This window comes from Balaenoptera musculus, chromosome 3, assembly GCF_009873245.2.
Source record: "Balaenoptera musculus isolate JJ_BM4_2016_0621 chromosome 3, mBalMus1.pri.v3, whole genome shotgun sequence".
In the NCBI taxonomy this organism is placed as follows: domain Eukaryota; kingdom Metazoa; phylum Chordata; class Mammalia; order Artiodactyla; family Balaenopteridae; genus Balaenoptera; species Balaenoptera musculus.
In genome coordinates, this window is record NC_045787.1 from 54,790,605 (window position 1) to 54,807,946 (window position 17,342).

A 17,342-nucleotide genomic window follows, 5' to 3' on the forward strand; every position below is an offset into this window, starting at 1 on the left:
CATATTGCACCATGGTGAGTGTGAGGGGAAAGCAATGAAGTAGAAGTCTATAAGAAGAGCATGGAGACAATATCCTTCTTCCTAGTGACAAAGCAAGTTTTGCATTTGAGAAAAATTTTCCATTTTGCAACTGAAATGCCCTGAGGAAATGTTGAGAGAGGCCATAGTCTGAACCTCAGAAATCCTACCTCTGAAATAGACTACTATGAAACAGTTTTACCCCTTCTGGCACATTTTTTCCCCTCACACAAGGGTGACAATGGTGTTTCTGGATAGTAAATTGGTAGTACTTTTAAGTTGCTTGGATGAAGCTATTCTGCAATAGATTGTGTACTTTATTGGATGGTCATCTTGTTAGTGTCTAAAGGTAATCTTTCATTTCATAGCAACTAATGTTCCCCTCCTCATCTGTGTCAGGTGCCATGCTACATACTGAGAATACATAGGTGACTAGATATATTCTCTGCCCTCAAAGATCTTGTCTAGCAAATGAGATAGACATAGGATAATATGATATAATGCAGGTTAGGTGTTTTAATAAGTATATGTACAAAGCTCTATGGAAACAAAGGCAAGGCAAACCTGGTGGTGTGATGGAGCAGTGGATGAGGAGGGCTTCAGGTAAGATGCATCTTGAAGCATGAGCTTTTTAGATGTTCAAGGTGAGGTTCATAGGGAAGGACATGGACAGAGGCAGAGGTACAAACATGCAGAGAACATGTGGTAATCATTAATGCATTCTAGGTTCCTGGTAACACTGTGCTTCTTATTTTGTCCCTTTTACCTTGGTGGAGCCATGTGACTAGTTCAGGACAGTGAGTTGGAAACAAAAGTGAAATATCACTTCCGGGCCAAAGCTTTTAATAGCTTGTTTAAGACTGTCCAGAGCTCTTTTTTCCCTTTGGAACACAACCAGAAACATCAGACATGGTGAATGTTCTGTCAGTCTGGGTCCTTGACTGACCATGATGATCACAGCACTCCATCAACCCTTGATGTACATGTGACATGAGTAAGAAATATACCTGCTTTTTTCAAGTCACTGAGATTTTTGATTGTTACTTAGCATAACCTAGTCTATTTCTCTAATTCAGTGCAAAATTAAGAAATAACTATGCTGTGCCTGCAAAATAAGATACAAGATATCTGATGGGACTTGTTGGGAATGGAGAAAAATGAGATTGGAAATACGGGCTAGGACCAAATTATGAGAAACTTTGACACCATTGCTGTGAAGTTAACTAGAATCTATAGGCAACGAGCAGCCATTGAAGGATTCACATTGCTCACTATTAAGTCATAGAGTTCATCTCTTGGGGCATCCTAGTCTACTGCTTTAGTGCTAACCCTATACTTCCTGTAAGCTTAGGAGATCTGGATCCAGAAGAGTTAGAGGAGAAGATGGGATAGATGTGGCACAGGGAGTGTGGGCTAGGTGTGGCACTCCGTCTGCTGTGTTCCAGGTGTGCTATGCAAAAGAAACCAGAGAAAGATTGCTTGCTTTGTCCTGGGACAAGTATCTCTTCATCAGTGATTCCTCCTTATATCCTACTTTTCTTAGGTTAGACCTTTCATGTCAAGAAGCCTGATTTTAGTGTTAGTATTTTAAAAATTGAATTATTTGGGTTCATCTATTCTCGTGTTTCCTGTTCATTGGATCCAAAATTGGAACTATTTATTGCTGCTTTGGATGTTCTTTTTCTGCTCTACAGTTCCTTTTTTAGTCATGTTTCCCATTACACGCTGCCACCTCTCAGATTCTCCATGTAGCCTACTCGCCAGCAAACCAGATCACTCAGTGTTCCCTGAGATGTCCTTGCCTCTGTGACTTCATTTACATAGCCTGCTTGTACCCGAGTCCCCAGAGTGGGATGTTTGGTATCACTGAAATTCTACCCACCCTCTAGGACCCACTCACATGCCATTTTTTTGTGAAGCTTCCTATCGTTAGAGGGAATTAATCTCTGAATTTTCTGGGCTTCTCCTCTATTAGGACCCTAAGTTCACTGAGTTGTTATATTATGGGTATTGGTGGGCATGACCAGACCCAAAGATCAAGGGCAAGAATTTGTCTTGATTATCTTAGCAGTCCTCCTAGTACTTAGCAGTGTTGTGAACATATTGGCATTCATATTTTTAAAAATTGAAAACCTTGAAATTGAAAGCCTTTTAACTGAAAGCATAAAAAAATTAATGAAAAGCTTTGTCTAATTTCCCCTGCTTTATTCCTTCGGAGGCTGCCTGTAAAGCACATATTCTTCCCTACTACGTCTCCAACACCTCCCAATTTAGCACCAACACCAAATGTCCTTCCCTGAAAGATTATTTTCTTTCACATAGTGATAAAGATGTTTAGTCAGAACAGAGTGAACATCAGTTCCTTTGGAAGGAAGGCTCTGGACTGAAAGTCAGTAAACAGAAGATGAATGCCAATGGAAAGTAATCTCTCTTCCAGAGGCAGGGAGGGTGGAGAGCAGACAATGTAGAAATGAAAGTGTGCCACCTGAGAGGTTATAAACGTGTACCAAAGGAGACAGAATGATGTTTAACTTGGGGGGAAAGTGCAGCAAGCACAGGTAAAGAGAAACAATCTTAAATACAAATATTTAAGGATTTAAGGGACTTCCCTGGTGGTCCAGTGGTTAAGAATCCGCCTGTCAATGCAGGGGACATGGGTTCGAGCCCTGGTCTGGGAAGATCCCACATGCCACGGAGCAACTGAACCTGCACACCACAGCTACTGAGCCTGCGCTCTAGAGCCTGCGAGCCACAACTACTGAGCCTGCGTGCTGCAACTACTGAAGCCCGCACGCCTAGAGCCCATGCTCCGCAACAAGGGAAGCCACCGCAATGAGAAGCCCGCGCACCACAATGAAGAGTAGCTCCCACTCAACCGCAACTAGACAAAGCCCACGCACAGCAACAAAGACCCAACACAGCAAATAAATAAATTAATTAATTAAAAAAAAAAGAAGTTAATGAAACTGAGAAAGTTTTACTGTTGAACAAGACTTGGTTGTGGGGGGTAGAGAGGGCGTTAATGGACAACAAAGTAGTCTGACATTTGAGCAATATGACAATTCAAAAGGCTGGTGCTATCGCGGGCCATATAGGAAAAGAAATGATTCAAAATTTGAAAGAAGGAGGGAGAGGGAAGCACTGGAATTTGGAATGTCATTTTGGTGTCTGATTCTCCATGGTCTTCTCACTATTTAACACTTTAGGGCTCCAGAGTTATCATTTAGTAATACTGACCAGCCCCTGTATTTTTAGGGCGTTTAGACCAGAACCAGACTCTCTTCTCTTGCCAAGTCACAAATCAATTAATGGGTTAATTAATTAATTTTTTATAGTGAAAATTTTAGAACTCCAAGAGATAGACAACGGTCAGAAGAGGTTTTTCCAATCTTTTTAATTCGGATAGCAGTACATTATAAGTAGATCTTACTGGCACTAGTTTCTCAGCTCTCTGCTGATGAGATTTCTCTTCTTGAGCTATTTCAAAGAGCAGAACGGGAGACCTACTCTATCTTAGGAGGAGTGATTGAGAGATTTGTCTACAGTAAATCTCCGTAGACACATCCTGGTCACTGCTTCTCTTTTGAGAGGTGACTTGACTCCCATTTCTATATCTGAGATGAGAAGTAGTGATTAAATCCACTTATGACTTTGCTTGCTTGGGGGTATCAAAGGTGGGTTTTTTTTCTTTCTAATGGAGTCATTAGAAAGTAGCAAGAATACATAAATTCTCCTGCCAGGGCATGGTGTACAGACTGCAGAACATCTCATGCTTTTGTGCTCTCCCTTGTTATAACTTACATAAGTTATCTTTGGGAATAAAATGGTCTAAATCTTATTGTACCATATGATCCCTAAAGATAGGTTATCAAGTCATTCTATTCATAGATAAAAAAAGCATGGTAGCATGTAAATGACCAAGATATCTGTGGCTTGCTTCACAGAATTGTCCAAGGGTCCCTTTCCCAACCCCTCAACTAAATGTGGTGTCCTCCTTCCATGAAGAGGATAGCACCAACCAAACGTCAGCAGGACTTGAACTTTGAGCTGTTTTTCCAATAGGAGTGGCACAAAGGAAAAGTTATTGTTTGTGTCTGGATAGATCACAGTTTGAGAGAAAGTATTACATTGGGAATATCCCCATCTTTGCAGAAGGATGGGCTAAAATCTTATTAGGGACTGTTTTTCTTCTAAAGCTTAGAATACTTTTATCACTGGAGATGGGTTTTGCAACAAGTGCCAACATGTGTCTGTAAAGTTTGAGTGGCAATATGGGCTGCTACTGAAGTTTTATTGTATAGAATTGCAAGGTATGTGTGAAAGGCAGAGCTACGGGAGGTGCTAGATTAATTTTCAAGTTGCATTTATCCCAAAGGAAAATGTTTTGATGCTGTTAATATGTGTGCCAGTTATTAGAGAGATATTACTTCTTTTTTTCTTTTGAGATATTACTTCTTGAATTGCTTCCCAGTGTGCATTTGAGTAACAATTAAATACTTGATAAATGTAATAACCAGACACATATTATGCATTAACTATCCCAATGACCCAAAGCATCTGCTAAACAATAAATCTGTGGGAGAATAAATTAGTGGATACTTTAGATGGGGTGGTCAAGGACATTTAAACTGAGATTTCAATGACAGGAAATAGTCAATCATTTGGAGATGAAGCAATACCATTCTAGGTAAGGTAAGTGCAAAGACCTCAAAGTGGGAATGAGCTTGGCCTGTTAGAGGACCAAAAAGAAGGCTACCGAGGTTGGAGTGGAGAGGGCAGAATGGTAGGACATGAGGTTGGACAGGGGTACAGATCATGTAGTACTTGGTAAGTCAGGATAAGGAATTTAGATTCCTTGCTTAGTATGGGAAGTAATGGGAAGCCATTAGTGTATTTTAAGGGGAAAAGCATTCTGGCTGGGGGTGACTTATGGATTAGAGGAAAGCAAGAGAAGATGAGGTGGGATAGGGGGTAGGCAATAAGTAGGTTGGGGCAGCTGTCCAGGACTCGGGTGGTAGTAATGGGGATGGACGAGAGTGGATGGATTCAGGAGCAGTTGAGAAAAAGAGGGTGTGGTGAGAGAAGAAGCCAGGTGGGCAGGCAGGTGGGATAAGCCTCTAGGTCTAAGTAGGAAAACATTGCTTCCCCTACAGGAACTTTCATTTGCGTTCAGGCTGTAGGGACTCCAACCTCTGAAAAAACAGAGTCTTCACAAGTCACTGAGGACCTGGCTCACCACTGACTTTTAATCTTTGGAGATATTTCCATAATCAGGAAGTTGCATTTTTTTCCACCCCTTTTTTTCTTTCTTTCTAGTTAGGCTTCTTAGATATCAGGGGTGGGCAGTGGGTAGGAGGGGTTCTGAGGATGGTTGAATTTGCCCTGAGGAAAAGCCGAGACACTGCACACACAGCCACTTGTCTGGTCAGCCTCAGAGTTCGAAGGAGAGGCTTGGTGCTCATTGTGCTACGGGCCAGGGGTTTTACATACCTAATCCGTCATTCCATTCTCCTGAAAACACTGTGAGGTACATTTTAAAATTCCAGTTTTACAAAAGAAAAGGGTGAGGCTCAGATATGTTCTTCATGTTGTCCAAAGTCACCCAGCTTGTAAGTGGTAGAGCCAGGCCTGAAACCAGAACCTGGCTCTCTACACTCTCCACGCCGCCGCTGAACTGGGGTTGGTCTCTTTGCCTTCTTTTCTTATTACCACACAGACTCCACCAAAGAACCCAGCATGAGAAAGGCCATGCTTTCTCTTTCTTTTATGTACTATATTTGCCTCCCCTCCACCACAGAGTACCTCGTAAGGTGCTCAGCAAACACGCCTGCCTGGAGGCAACACCGTCTTCTTGCTGCCACAAATGGGGCTGGGATAAGAAGCACGGCGGTGCTGGGAGTGGATCGTGCCGCCGCTGTGGCTGCTAGGTGATGGGGAAGGACTCTTCTGTCTGTGCCTTGACTCGAAGGCATTTTCCGTTTCCTAGTCCCCTCCCTCTCTCCATCCCTCACCTCTTGCCCCTCGACTTCAGCTCAGGCCCCTGGGGAACGTCTCTTGCCGCGGGGCTGACAGCACTTGGGGGCGCGGGGTCCCTGTTCTCCGCGCTCTTGCCCATCTGTGCGCAGAGCCTCGTTCCGGGGCTCCTGGAGCCCAGCGGGCATTGACGTCAAGCGGCGGCGAAGCGCTGCCTACAGACGGTTGACCCGGACCCTCCTCCACACCCCCTTCCTTCATCGCCCCCTCCTTCTTCCCTGCGCCCAGGCTCAGGCTCGCTATAAAAGGCGGGAGCGCGGGTTGCCCCCGTAGCGCCGGATTTCAGCACCATGGAGAGCCCCCGCCTGCGGCTGCTGCCCCTCCTGGCTGCCGCCCTGCTGTTGCTGCTACCTCTGCTGGGCACCCTAGCCCAGGAGGACGCCGAGCTCCAGCCGCGAGCCCTGGACATCTACTCCGCCGTGGAGGATGCCTCCCACGAGAAGCAGCTGGTCTGTATCCCCCCCGCCCCAGACTCCCCTGGGCTGCCGCGAGGTTCCTTCCTTTGTGCGCGTCCTTCCTCTCTCCCTGCCTCCCCACCCCCATTCCTAAGTCAGGGCCCGGGGAGGTGGGCACAGATTCCCGGCTCCCGCTGTTACCCGCGGGCTCCAGACAGTCTGTAGAGCGAATCCCTGATCCCGGCCCCTCGGAGCAACAGGAGTCTCTGAGGCTCCTGGACCTGCGGTCAGTTCGTGGGACAGCGCTCGCTGAGTTTCCACCCCTTGAACATCCCTCTTTGTGGAGTGCAGGGGAGGGGTGTGTGTGGCTCTGGGGTTCCTTATAACTAGGGCTGGAAGAGAGCACCGGGGCTGGGCGCACAGCCAAGGCGGCAACTTGGGGCTCTGCGGGCGCTGTGTTGCAGATCGAAGCGCTGCAGGAAGTTCTGAAGAAGCTCAAGAGTAAACGTATTCCGATTTATGAGAAGAAGTATGGCCAAGTCCCCATGGTAAGGCTTTGGGGTCACCCCTCCCCATGCTTTTCCAAGAGGAAATACACCACCTGGAGTCTTTTACACAACCTTCTCTCCAGGGTGTGGCTAATAATTCAGATAATGGGTTTGCAGCCTTCTGCGGACTCCCCTTTGTTTCCACCGTCAGCCCTTGCCCCTTGGTCTCTAAGGTTAAAGAGTAGATCGGCCGTTTCGGAGGGTTGAACAGCTTGTACCAGGAATCAGCCCTTGGGTTTCCGTGGAAAGCAGTATTTCCTAAAAATGTGCTTTTTTCACCTCACGAAGAATTCTCTGAGTTGGAAGAGCCCTTAAATCCAGTCAGTGCTTGTTCCCCTAATTTTCTTCCTGCCTTCCGGACCACTGCCAGTTTTTTAAAAATCTAAGTTCTAGGGTCAAAAATCTTGATTCAGGTCTGGTCACCTTCCTTGAAGAACACACAGACACACACACACACACACACACTTTAATCTTTCTTCTTGGGGTGAGGAGGTGAACACAGGGAGCGGGGGTTGTGAGAATATATAGGTCTATTGTTTATCTCTTAGATAAAAAGGTCTTGTTGATTTTTATTTTCTTTTGGATGAGCAATTAAAGGAGCCAGGAAATGTAACTTCCCCACAAAAGGTAGAAGAAAGTAAGAGGGGTTCAATAATTTAAGTTTCTTTCTTTTTATGGTCTCTCACTGAAATTATAAGCACAAGGCTCTCCTCGTTTCAGGCCTGACTATACTTAGACCCATGGTGATGGTGGTAGGGTTCATCTGTCTCTCCCATGAGGCAGACTTTGTGTTGATGGGGAGACATGGGCATGCTTGTGCAGGATGACGACACATTGTGTTGTTCGCAGTGTGACGCGGGAGAGCAGTGCGCCGTGCGAAAAGGAGCTAGGATCGGGAAGCTGTGCGACTGTCCCCGAGGAACCTCCTGCAATTCCTTCCTCCTGAAGTGCTTATGAGGCGTCCACCCTTCTCCATAAGTCCCCCTGCCCCCACTTTCCCCAGAGGACCATACCTTCATCCCCGGAGTTTGGCTTTAGCAACAAAGTTTGCATCTCCCTCTGAGGAAAAGGGGGCTCTTTTCCTGCTGTTTCCAAATAAAAGAACACATTAGGTGTTACTGTGTGAAGGGTAATGCCTTGTATGGTGTTGATACGTGTGCAAAGTATTCTATTCTTATTTTATCTGTCTGGCAAGCTTTTCAAAGCTTTTTCAAATAAAAAGCTTTTACTTTTTATTTAAGTAAAGAAGGAGAACTTCACTTTGAAAATTGTATTTTTGTAGGTGGCATGACAGGATGAAAATTAGATCAGGTAAATCTGGTAGATGACATCACAACCTGGAAAATAAATCACCCCAAGCATCACAAATTGAAGCATGTACAAATTATACATAATAAAGCGTTTTTCATAATTGCTCATAGTGCTTTGTTGTTTCTGCATAAGTAATTTCAACAGGAATGGTGGCATTAATCATGCTGTTGTTTTCAAGGAGAAATATTTTTTAAAATAGCAGTCTATTGGGAAAATGGCACCGCGGCTCCAAGGAGTTTTCATCATTAATTAGGAGTTTGCCATGCAAGCTTTTGTACACAATTTTCCTTTGATTGCAGTGGTGTGGTGTGTGTGTGTGTGTGTGTGTGTGTGTGTGTGTGTGTATGAGAGAGAGAGAGAGAGAGAGATGAAATAAAATGAAGATGGTTGGAGTTGAGTTGATATATTTTGTTTATTAAACGCTTTAGCTAGAATACTTAATTTTAACAGGGAGACCAATACAAGAGAAATTGTCTCATACTTTAGCCACATTAAAAGCAATTTGAAAAATTAGGACTTTTGTTTTGACACCTCTTTATTAGAAGATATGCATTGGTTAAAAAAAAAAAAGTGGGCTCTTTGGGAGTTGTTGTTTGTCCAAAGGAAGGTAAATAGCTATTTCAGGCACCCTAAGGATGTGAGACACAATCATTCGCACTATTTAATACACCATCTTGGAAATATTCTCGCTTCAAAGGAATAACAGTCATTTCAGTAAATAGTTTTGAGGGGAGCAAGTGAAAATTAATGGGGGCGGTTTCAATTCAAGAAATACAAAAATCTTAAATGTAAAGTTTAAGAGTCTTAAAATGTTTCTGAGTGCTTACCCGAGGTCACGTTTCTGGGGGTTTAAACCAAACTAAGTAACATTTAGGTAGAAGCATCATGAGAGGAACAGATGCTTTTTCCTAATGCAAACTCAGGAGGCACCTGCATAGTAGTAGAATTTAAAAATAAAGTCCCTCCACTGATTCTTGGGGACCTAGAGTATGCTGTTAAAAAATATTTTCATACACAACTGCCTTTTGCAGTGTTCTTATTGTTACTGTTATCATGGCTGGTCTTCCTAATAATCTTGCAAGATACTGTTATCAGTCCTCTGCCCCAACCCCAGAGGAGAAAACAGACACCAAGAGAGGAGACAGAACTAGCTCAAGTTACCCAATCCTAAATCATGACTTCAGCTCTAATTTCTCTGACTCCAAAGATTTGTCTTTTCTCTCCATGTCACTCCAGAACAGGCTGTATGGACTCCTAAATTCCCCAGAAGCTCTTCTTTCTTTAGTAGAAATTAGCTCATTGGGATGCCAATGTATTTTGGGAGGGTCACACTTCCATTTGAATTCCAGGCTTTAGTTGTGATTGAAATGTGTTGCATTTTCATCTTTAAAAACTGAGAAGAGTTATTTAATAGTTTCATAGTCCACTGCTTTTCCAGAAAGCATTTCAGTTGAAATTCTATCTTTCTTCTCGAGTACCTTCACTCTTCCCATTCGTGTCAGTCCTACATAAATAAGATGAGGAAATTGCTTTAATCCTTGGTTAGTGCACAGATAGGACCCTCAGGGAAAACACTTAGAACTGCTTCCTATTTCACCCTGGAATGTTTCACCCAAAAGCAAGAAGTGTTGGAGGAATTTGTAGTTCAAAGAAAAGAATAAGAATGTTGCTCTAACCCTCTTTAACTTGCCCCCTCACCCCTACCCCTACTATGTCATCCCTCCTTTCTTGTTTAATACAATTAAAGGGTATGGACTTACGGGGGATTGATGATGGAGAATCTGTGAGCTCAGTATGAAAAGGCTTTTTCCAAAAATTTTGTGCAGGTGCCCAGATTTTAAGTTCATAGTGCTAGTAACATTTTTACATTAACAATGGCAACATTTAATCTCAAGTGGCTTGTTAGAAGTAACTTTGCCTTTTCATTTTATCAGTATTAGAGCTCCTCTTCCAATAGAATGTCTTAGTATGTTTAATGATTGAAGGTCCCTTTGGTAGAGGACAAGAATATTAAAGATCAAGAAAGTTTAAATGAGAAAAGTTGTCGCCCATATGGAGGCTTCCATGTGTGTGCCTTAGAGACCTTTTGAGATTGGCTGAAAGATCAGGGGTCTGAAAGTTGACAAGCGGCTCGATCTAAAGATCTGGGGAATAATATTACAAGGCATAGGAATGGAGCAGTGTTTCTCACAGGGGCCTGGAGATGATGTGTGAAAGTTCCTGGAGGACTTTTCTCAATTGCATACAAACATTCCCCTTCCCATGATGATTACTGATATTATACCCCTCACCCTATGCCAGAATCTGGAGGGCTGCGAGGGATACATAGTCTACCTGTGTACCTGTACCCTCTCCCAATCCTGAAAATGGCACATCTGACTCTAGGTATTGACAAAGATTCTTTGCTTGACCAAACTTTAGTCAGCTTCCTGAACCTTGTCCTAGACCCATCTGTGTGCTTCCTTGTAAAATACAGTATTAGCAAGAACCCTGCTAAGTCAGTTTATCAAGAACTCCCCACCCTGGACATCTGATCACTCTCCAAATATAATCAAGTTCCTTACCCTCCACCACCCCCGAGGTGATGTCTGTTCACCCTGGCCCACCTTCAGCAAAGATCCTGTTAGATCAGTTTAGCCAGGATCTCCCCTTTTACCTCTTAATAACTTTCCATTCATAGACACCCCAACCCTGTCCCTTGGCCATAAATTACTACTTGTCCATGCTGTATTTGGAATTGAGCCCTGTTCTATACTGAGGTCTCTTTTCCATTATTGTGACAGTCCTGAATAAAATCTGTTTTTATGGCTTTAACTACTGTCTAGCTATAGTTTTTCTTTGACAGTTTGAAGTGTAGTTAGGGAAGGGGGTTTAGGATTGTTTAGTTTAAATAAGATCCTCAGGTGGTTCTGCTAAGCTTCCTGTTCTAGAACCACTGCAATGCTGAGCTAGCTTTTAATATAATTCATTCATTCCACACTTTTTTGAGTACCTTCCATGTGCTAGGTACTGAGAACATAATGGTAAGATAGACATAATTCCTGTTCTCATAGAGTTTATAGTCTAGTGCTTGATAGTCTAGTGGTGAGAAAAATTAATAAGAAACAAACAAATAAAAATTGCAAGCCATGAGAAATTCTATGAAGGACATTGTGGTATCAAATGAGTGGTCAGGAAAGGTGATATATGAACTGAGAGTTGAAGGATAAGGAGCCAGTCATGTCAAAGACAGAGTGGTTGGAGTACTCTGCCACAAGGGCTTCAGGCAGAGGGTTCGACATGTTCCAAGGCAGGATAGATGTCGACATGCTTGAGGAACTGAAAGAAGACCAAGGACTCTTAGCAGATGAATGCCCCACGAGGAGAGGCACAAGTGGCTACCCCTGTGAACAGTTCTTTGGGCCCCCTTGGGTGTACACAGTTGCCTTAATCAGGTGCCAGGTGAAATTAACAGATGTTCATAGGTTAGGAATTTCTCACGAGAAAGTAGGACTGAGAATAAGGAGGGTGGTTGTCCTGGCATCAACTTTTAATCTTCTTTGTCTCAGTGATGGATGAATATAATTCTCTCTTGCCTGGCTAATGTGTGTTTATGGTTTATTTCCTTTACCTTCCTAAGTGTGGGTGTGCTTTTTTTCAGGGTATCTAGTTTTGAGGGTCTATCAGCAAAATTTTTTTGGCTTGAAAATAGTGTATGTAAATATTTCTAGCTGGTGTTCCCTGCACTATTGAGAAGAGGAATCAGAAGAAAGGAAGAGGTTACAAATTTAGAAGAAAGAGGAGATAATTGATGAAGCAAGGTTCTTGTCAGGGATGAGGGGATGGGATTCAGAGCCAAGAAAAAGATTAGTTTGAAGGAGGAGTGGGAAGGTGGGAGAACATGATGTGCATGGATGCAGGTGAATTTGTAGGTGTGTTGGCAGGAAGTTGGGGTGGTTATTTATGGCTTCTGTTTTCTGAGGGAAGTAGGATATAAAGTCATTCTGCTGAGGAGGAGAAGAAGCAACTTGTCCATTCAATAATTATATATACACCATATAGAAATTGATGATAGCCAGTATGGAACCTAGAAAAATGGCATAGATGAACCGGTTTGCAGGGTAGAAATTGAGACACAGATGCAGAGAACAAACGTATGGACACCAAGGGGGGCAAGCGGGGAGGGGTGGGTGGGTGGTGTGATGAATTGGGAGATTGGGATTGACATGTATACACTAATATGTATAAAATGGGTAACTAATAAGAACCTGCTGTATAAAAAAATAAATAAAATAAAATTCAAAAATTCAAAAAAAAAAAAAGAAATTGATGATAGCCAGGTCTCTGCCATAAAGTGAGAGTTTCACCATAAGACATGATACATCTAATACTAGACAGAGAGAAAAATCAATTTAGAAGGCACAAGAGGTGAGTTATCAAGGCTTGCAGACAAAGTGGTATTTGGATGTTCTTTGAAGAGTGTGTAATATTTCAAAGGGTGAAGATTGGGAAAACTTGTTTAAGGTGTGGGAAGTAGTATGAATGAAAGTACACAGGGAAAAGAGAATGCAGTTAGAAATAACTTGAGCACTGGGTCCATGTGGTGTAAAATAATGAAGGAGACAAGTTTGGCTCAGATTGTGGGGTAAGGGGCCAAGGCTTTATTCCTGGTAGCAGAATGATATGATCAGGGCTGTGTTTTAGGAAGCTCTCTGATAGCACACTAATGGAGGGACCAGAGAGGGAGACATGGGCACAGAAAGGGCAGGCGGGAGGATATTGCAGTAGTCCAGAAAAGAAGTGATGAGGGCCTGGATGGATAAGAGCAGTAAGGATGGACAAGAGTGACAAAGAAGACATCGTTCAGGAAAAGTCTGAAGCGGTGGTTTCCCAAAACTCTTCTGTTTGTAATGGTGTTTTATTTCATCTTCTATGGTAAAGTGGTGTGGAAGTTGGGATACCAAAGCTAGATATATCCAATATCTACCTGTTTTAATTCAAAGTTTAGCATACTTGCGTTTAAAAAGTCAGGTTTATTTGGGTATAATTTATATACAATAAAATTCATCCTTTTGAGGGCTTCCCTGGTGGCACAGTGGTTGAGAATCTGCCTGCCAATGCAGGGGACATGGGTTCGAGCCCTGGTCTGGGAAGATCCCACATGCCGCGGAGCAACTAGGCCCGTGAGCCACAACTACTGAGCCTGTGCGTCTGGAGCCTGTGCTCCGCAACAAGAGAGGCTGCGATAGTGAGAGGCCCGCGCACCGCGATGAAGAGTGGCCCCCGCTTGCCACAACTAGAGAAAGCCCTCGCACAGAAACGAAGACCCAACACAGCCAAAACTAAATAAATAAATATATTTTTTAAAAAAATTCATCCGGGCTTCCCTGGTGGCGCAGTGGTTGAGAATCTGCCTGCCAATGCAGGGGGCACGGGTTCGAGTCCTGGTCTGGGAAGATCCCACGTGCCGCGGAGCAACTGGGCCCGTGAGCCACAACTACTGAGCCTGCGCGTCTGGAGCCTGTGCTCCACAGCAAGAGAGGCCGCGATAGTGAGAGGCCCGCGCACCGCGATGAAGAGTGGCCTCCGCTTGCCACAACTAGAGAAAGCCCTCGCACAGAAACGAAGACCCAACACAGTCATAAATAATAAAAATAAATAAATTAAAAAAAAAATTCATCCTTTTGAAATGTACATTCTCTATAAAATGTTCTTTCTTTTATGAAATGATAGTGGAAATAGATGGTTGTTTTCCTAATGTTTCCATTAACAAAACAAAATTTGGGATCTCTATTTTCAGATGCCAGAATTTGGGGGGAAATTTGACTGGTCTAGAAAATCTGGAAATCTGGAAGCCATTGAACTCCTGGAGACTTGTGAAATGAGGAATCTGAAAGGCTGGGAGGATGGTAGATGCCAGAGAAAGGAGACATGGGGAGAGATGCTTGCAGGGGGGAGAGAGGACTGAGGTTTTGAATCTCTAAGGAACCTGGAGCTTCTCCAGATTTCCTCTAGGTTCCAGTTCAGGTGTGGTTTCACCAGAATGCAGGTAAGGGCAGGGCAGCACTGCAGTGGAAGCAGGAAGCCTGGTTTCTAGTCATGGCTCTGCCGCTCGTTACCTGTGTAGCCTTGCAGGGATTCGGACAGGCTGACATCTAAGATTCCCCTTCCAGGTGAGGTATTTGGAGACTGAATTCTACTTTATTTGATCATATCTAATATTCTGTGTTTGAGCAACTGGGAAATAAAGCAAATATGCCTCGGTCTAAATTGGTTTTGACTTTATTTGAACTACAGGCTTTAACAAGAAAGATTAAACCTAAAATCACCTCAATTTAAGTTTGGATTTTAAAAGAACTAATAATTTTCTTCGTATAGGTTTTAGAATTTTTTCAAGTTTTAGATTTATTATTTGGTATCTTTTTGTTGCAAGTATGTATGCTTTTTAATTCTATCATGTTTCATAACTGGTTTATTGGTATATAGGAATGTTACATATCATGTATAAACATGAGATCCTATAATGTTTCTGAACTTTCCCATTAGTTAGTTTAAAATATTTTTTATATATTCTCTTGAATTTTCTATGTAGACAATCATGTTATCTGAAAATAAAGATAGTTTTCGCTTCCTTTCTAATTCTTATCCTTTTCTTACTGTTTTATTACATTGACTGGGTCTGTCAGTGTAATGTCAATGGTATAGAGGTGACAGCAGGCATTCTTATTTATGCTTGATTTCAGCGACAGTGTTTCTTAAGTTTAACAGGAAATGTGTGTGTGTGTGTGTATTAAAAAAATATATACCCTTTCTTAGACTGAGGAAGTTTACTTTTATTCCTGGCTTGATAAGTTTTTTTTTTTTTTCAAAAATAAATGAGTATTGAGTTTCAAAGAATTTTTTCTGCATTTATTGAAATAATCATTTTATCTTACTTAATCTATTAATATTTTACTTGACCTTTTAATAATCTGACTTAATCTACATCCTAGAGAAGTAGTCAGCCTCTAGCAGACTCCATGGATACATGCTAGTAGTTGAGCAATCAATCTTGGTGGAGTTCTAAGGTGGAAAGATCAGGATTGGTCTAAGATTCTGCCATGTCCTACAGCCATAGCCCTTGATCCTGCCAGGTGAGCGGCTAATACTTCTCACAGCCTGAGGGCCTGGATCCCTTTCTGAGAGGCTGCAATCTGATTCTTCTATGCCCTGGGCGGGCAGTGGGGGACCACATACCTGCTCCTGCTCTTGTCCCCATCACAAACTTCTCCCAGCAATGCTTTTCTAGACTTGCTGTTTTTGCTGCCGGTCCTTCACCCTGTCTGCTTGACATGCTGAATTTATTGATAGATTTTCTAATTTATTGATAGCTTTTCTTCTTTCAGTTTACCTCCATCTCCAGGTTTTCCTCTCCTGTCACTGCTACTCCTACAACTACTCCTTTTCCTGACTCCTCATGGCAGCTCTATTGGGTTGTGTAGTAGAATCTTAAACTCATAACTGGTACCTTCTAGTCTCTTTTAAAATAATCTAGTATTTTATATCCAGGTTTTTAACATTTAAATTTTTCTATATTTTTACCTTAGGAGTAATATGTTAACATTTGCATTAAACTACCCAACCAGTAGCAACACTTTTCTTGACTTAATTCTAAGTTTTATTGGTATTGCTCATCATTGATTCTTCTTAACATTGTCGCAATTTTTGAGTTCTTTATTCCAATTCATGGGAATCTTTCTTCGAGCACCTTTCTGGGGACTGGGTACTTGGGTATTGTGTTTCTGAATCCTCGCATACTTGAATTTGTGTTTATTTTGCTTTTTCAAAAAACATAGTTTTTATTAATTGATGTAGAAGTGTCCTGTCATGCTGTTGGTCTATCATTTCCTGGCATTGGGGTAAGGGAAGTCTTTCACTGTAATTGTCATTTTTTTGTTGTCGTTGGAGTGTTGTCTCTCCCTCAATATCTGAGTAGAGATTATTTCCTATACTTGCACTTCAGAAATATCACTCAGGGTATCTTGGGGTAGGTCTGTCTCCATAATCTCGCCTGAATCTTGTTGAGCCCCTTCAATGGAAAGATTCTAGATTTTCTTTGGTTAAGTGAAAGATATTTTTCTCATTTCTTTGATTATTGTTTCTCTGCTGTATGTTTAGTTCTCTTTCTGGGATTCTTTTATATAAACGTAGAATCTCTTATATCTGCTGTATGTTTAGTTCTCTTTCTGGGATTCTTTTACATAAATATAGAATCTCTTATATCTATGTTTATGTGAACTATATCTTTTCTCCTTTTTACCTTGATCTTTTCCCTCTGAGTCCTGGGGAAAATTTTTGAGGTGGTTCTCTAATTCATAATTTGTTTTTTTTAAAATTTATTTATTATTGGCTGTGTTGGATCTTCGTTGTTGCGTGTGGGTTTTGTCTAGTTGCGGCGAGCGGGGGCTACTCTTCGTTGTGGTACGCGGGCTTCTCATCGCAGTGGCTTCTCTTTTTGTGGAGCACTGGCTCTAGGCATGCAGACTTTAGTAGTTGCAGCATGCGGGCTCAGTAATTGTGGCTCGTGGGCTCTAGAGCACAGGCTCAGTAGTTGTGGTGCACGGACTTAGTTGCTCCACGGCATGTGGGATCTTCCCAGACCAGGGCTCGAACCTGTGTCCCCTGCATTGGCAGGCAGATTCTTAACCACTGCACCACCAGGGAAACCCCATAATTTGGTTTTATTCAGTAACTCATCTTCTGTTCACTAGATCAGTCCCCACAAAGGAAATTTCCTCAAACTCCCTTTTCTTGTGGTTCTGATGTAAAAAGCAAATACTCCTGAAAGACGCAGACCACTCATTTACTCATGCTTATGTTAGGGTAGGTTTTCCACAGCCTCTTTTTTGGTGACGGCAGAAAGACTGAGGTATCAGGGCCCCATAGGGAGACACTGGGACTAGCTTTATCAGCTTCACACTTTACTAAAGCCTGGCTGGAGATCTCAAAGGCTCAGCACACACCCCCAAAGGGAAAAAGAGTACCAAGGGCTCCAAGATGGCATGTGGGAGTGGCACCT

General features: G+C 42.6%; 1 protein-coding gene across 1 annotated transcript; it reads left to right on the forward strand.

The window, feature by feature from the left end:
• Nucleotides 1–6,286: 6,286 nt before the first annotated feature.
• Nucleotides 6,287–8,407, forward strand: CARTPT (CART prepropeptide). Its single transcript, XM_036848229.1, has 3 exons — nucleotides 6,287–6,500; nucleotides 6,911–6,994; nucleotides 7,844–8,407. The coding sequence occupies exons 1-3, from the start codon at nucleotides 6,342–6,344 to the stop codon at nucleotides 7,949–7,951; spliced, it is 351 nt and encodes a 116-aa protein (XP_036704124.1). The 5' UTR covers nucleotides 6,287–6,341; the 3' UTR covers nucleotides 7,952–8,407.
• Nucleotides 8,408–17,342: the final 8,935 nt, after the last annotated feature.

Bases quoted from the DNA above. Each gene is read 5' to 3' on its own strand.
- CARTPT (XM_036848229.1), top strand. From the start codon at position 6,342: ATGGAGAGCCCCCGCCTGCGGCTGCTGCCCCTCCTGGCTGCCGCCCTG. The intron at 6,501-6,910 runs GTCTGTATCCCC...GCTGTGTTGCAG, and splicing joins CCTCCCACGAGAAGCAGCTG to ATCGAAGCGCTGCAGGAAGT. The intron at 6,995-7,843 runs GTAAGGCTTTGG...TGTTGTTCGCAG, and splicing joins AGTATGGCCAAGTCCCCATG to TGTGACGCGGGAGAGCAGTG.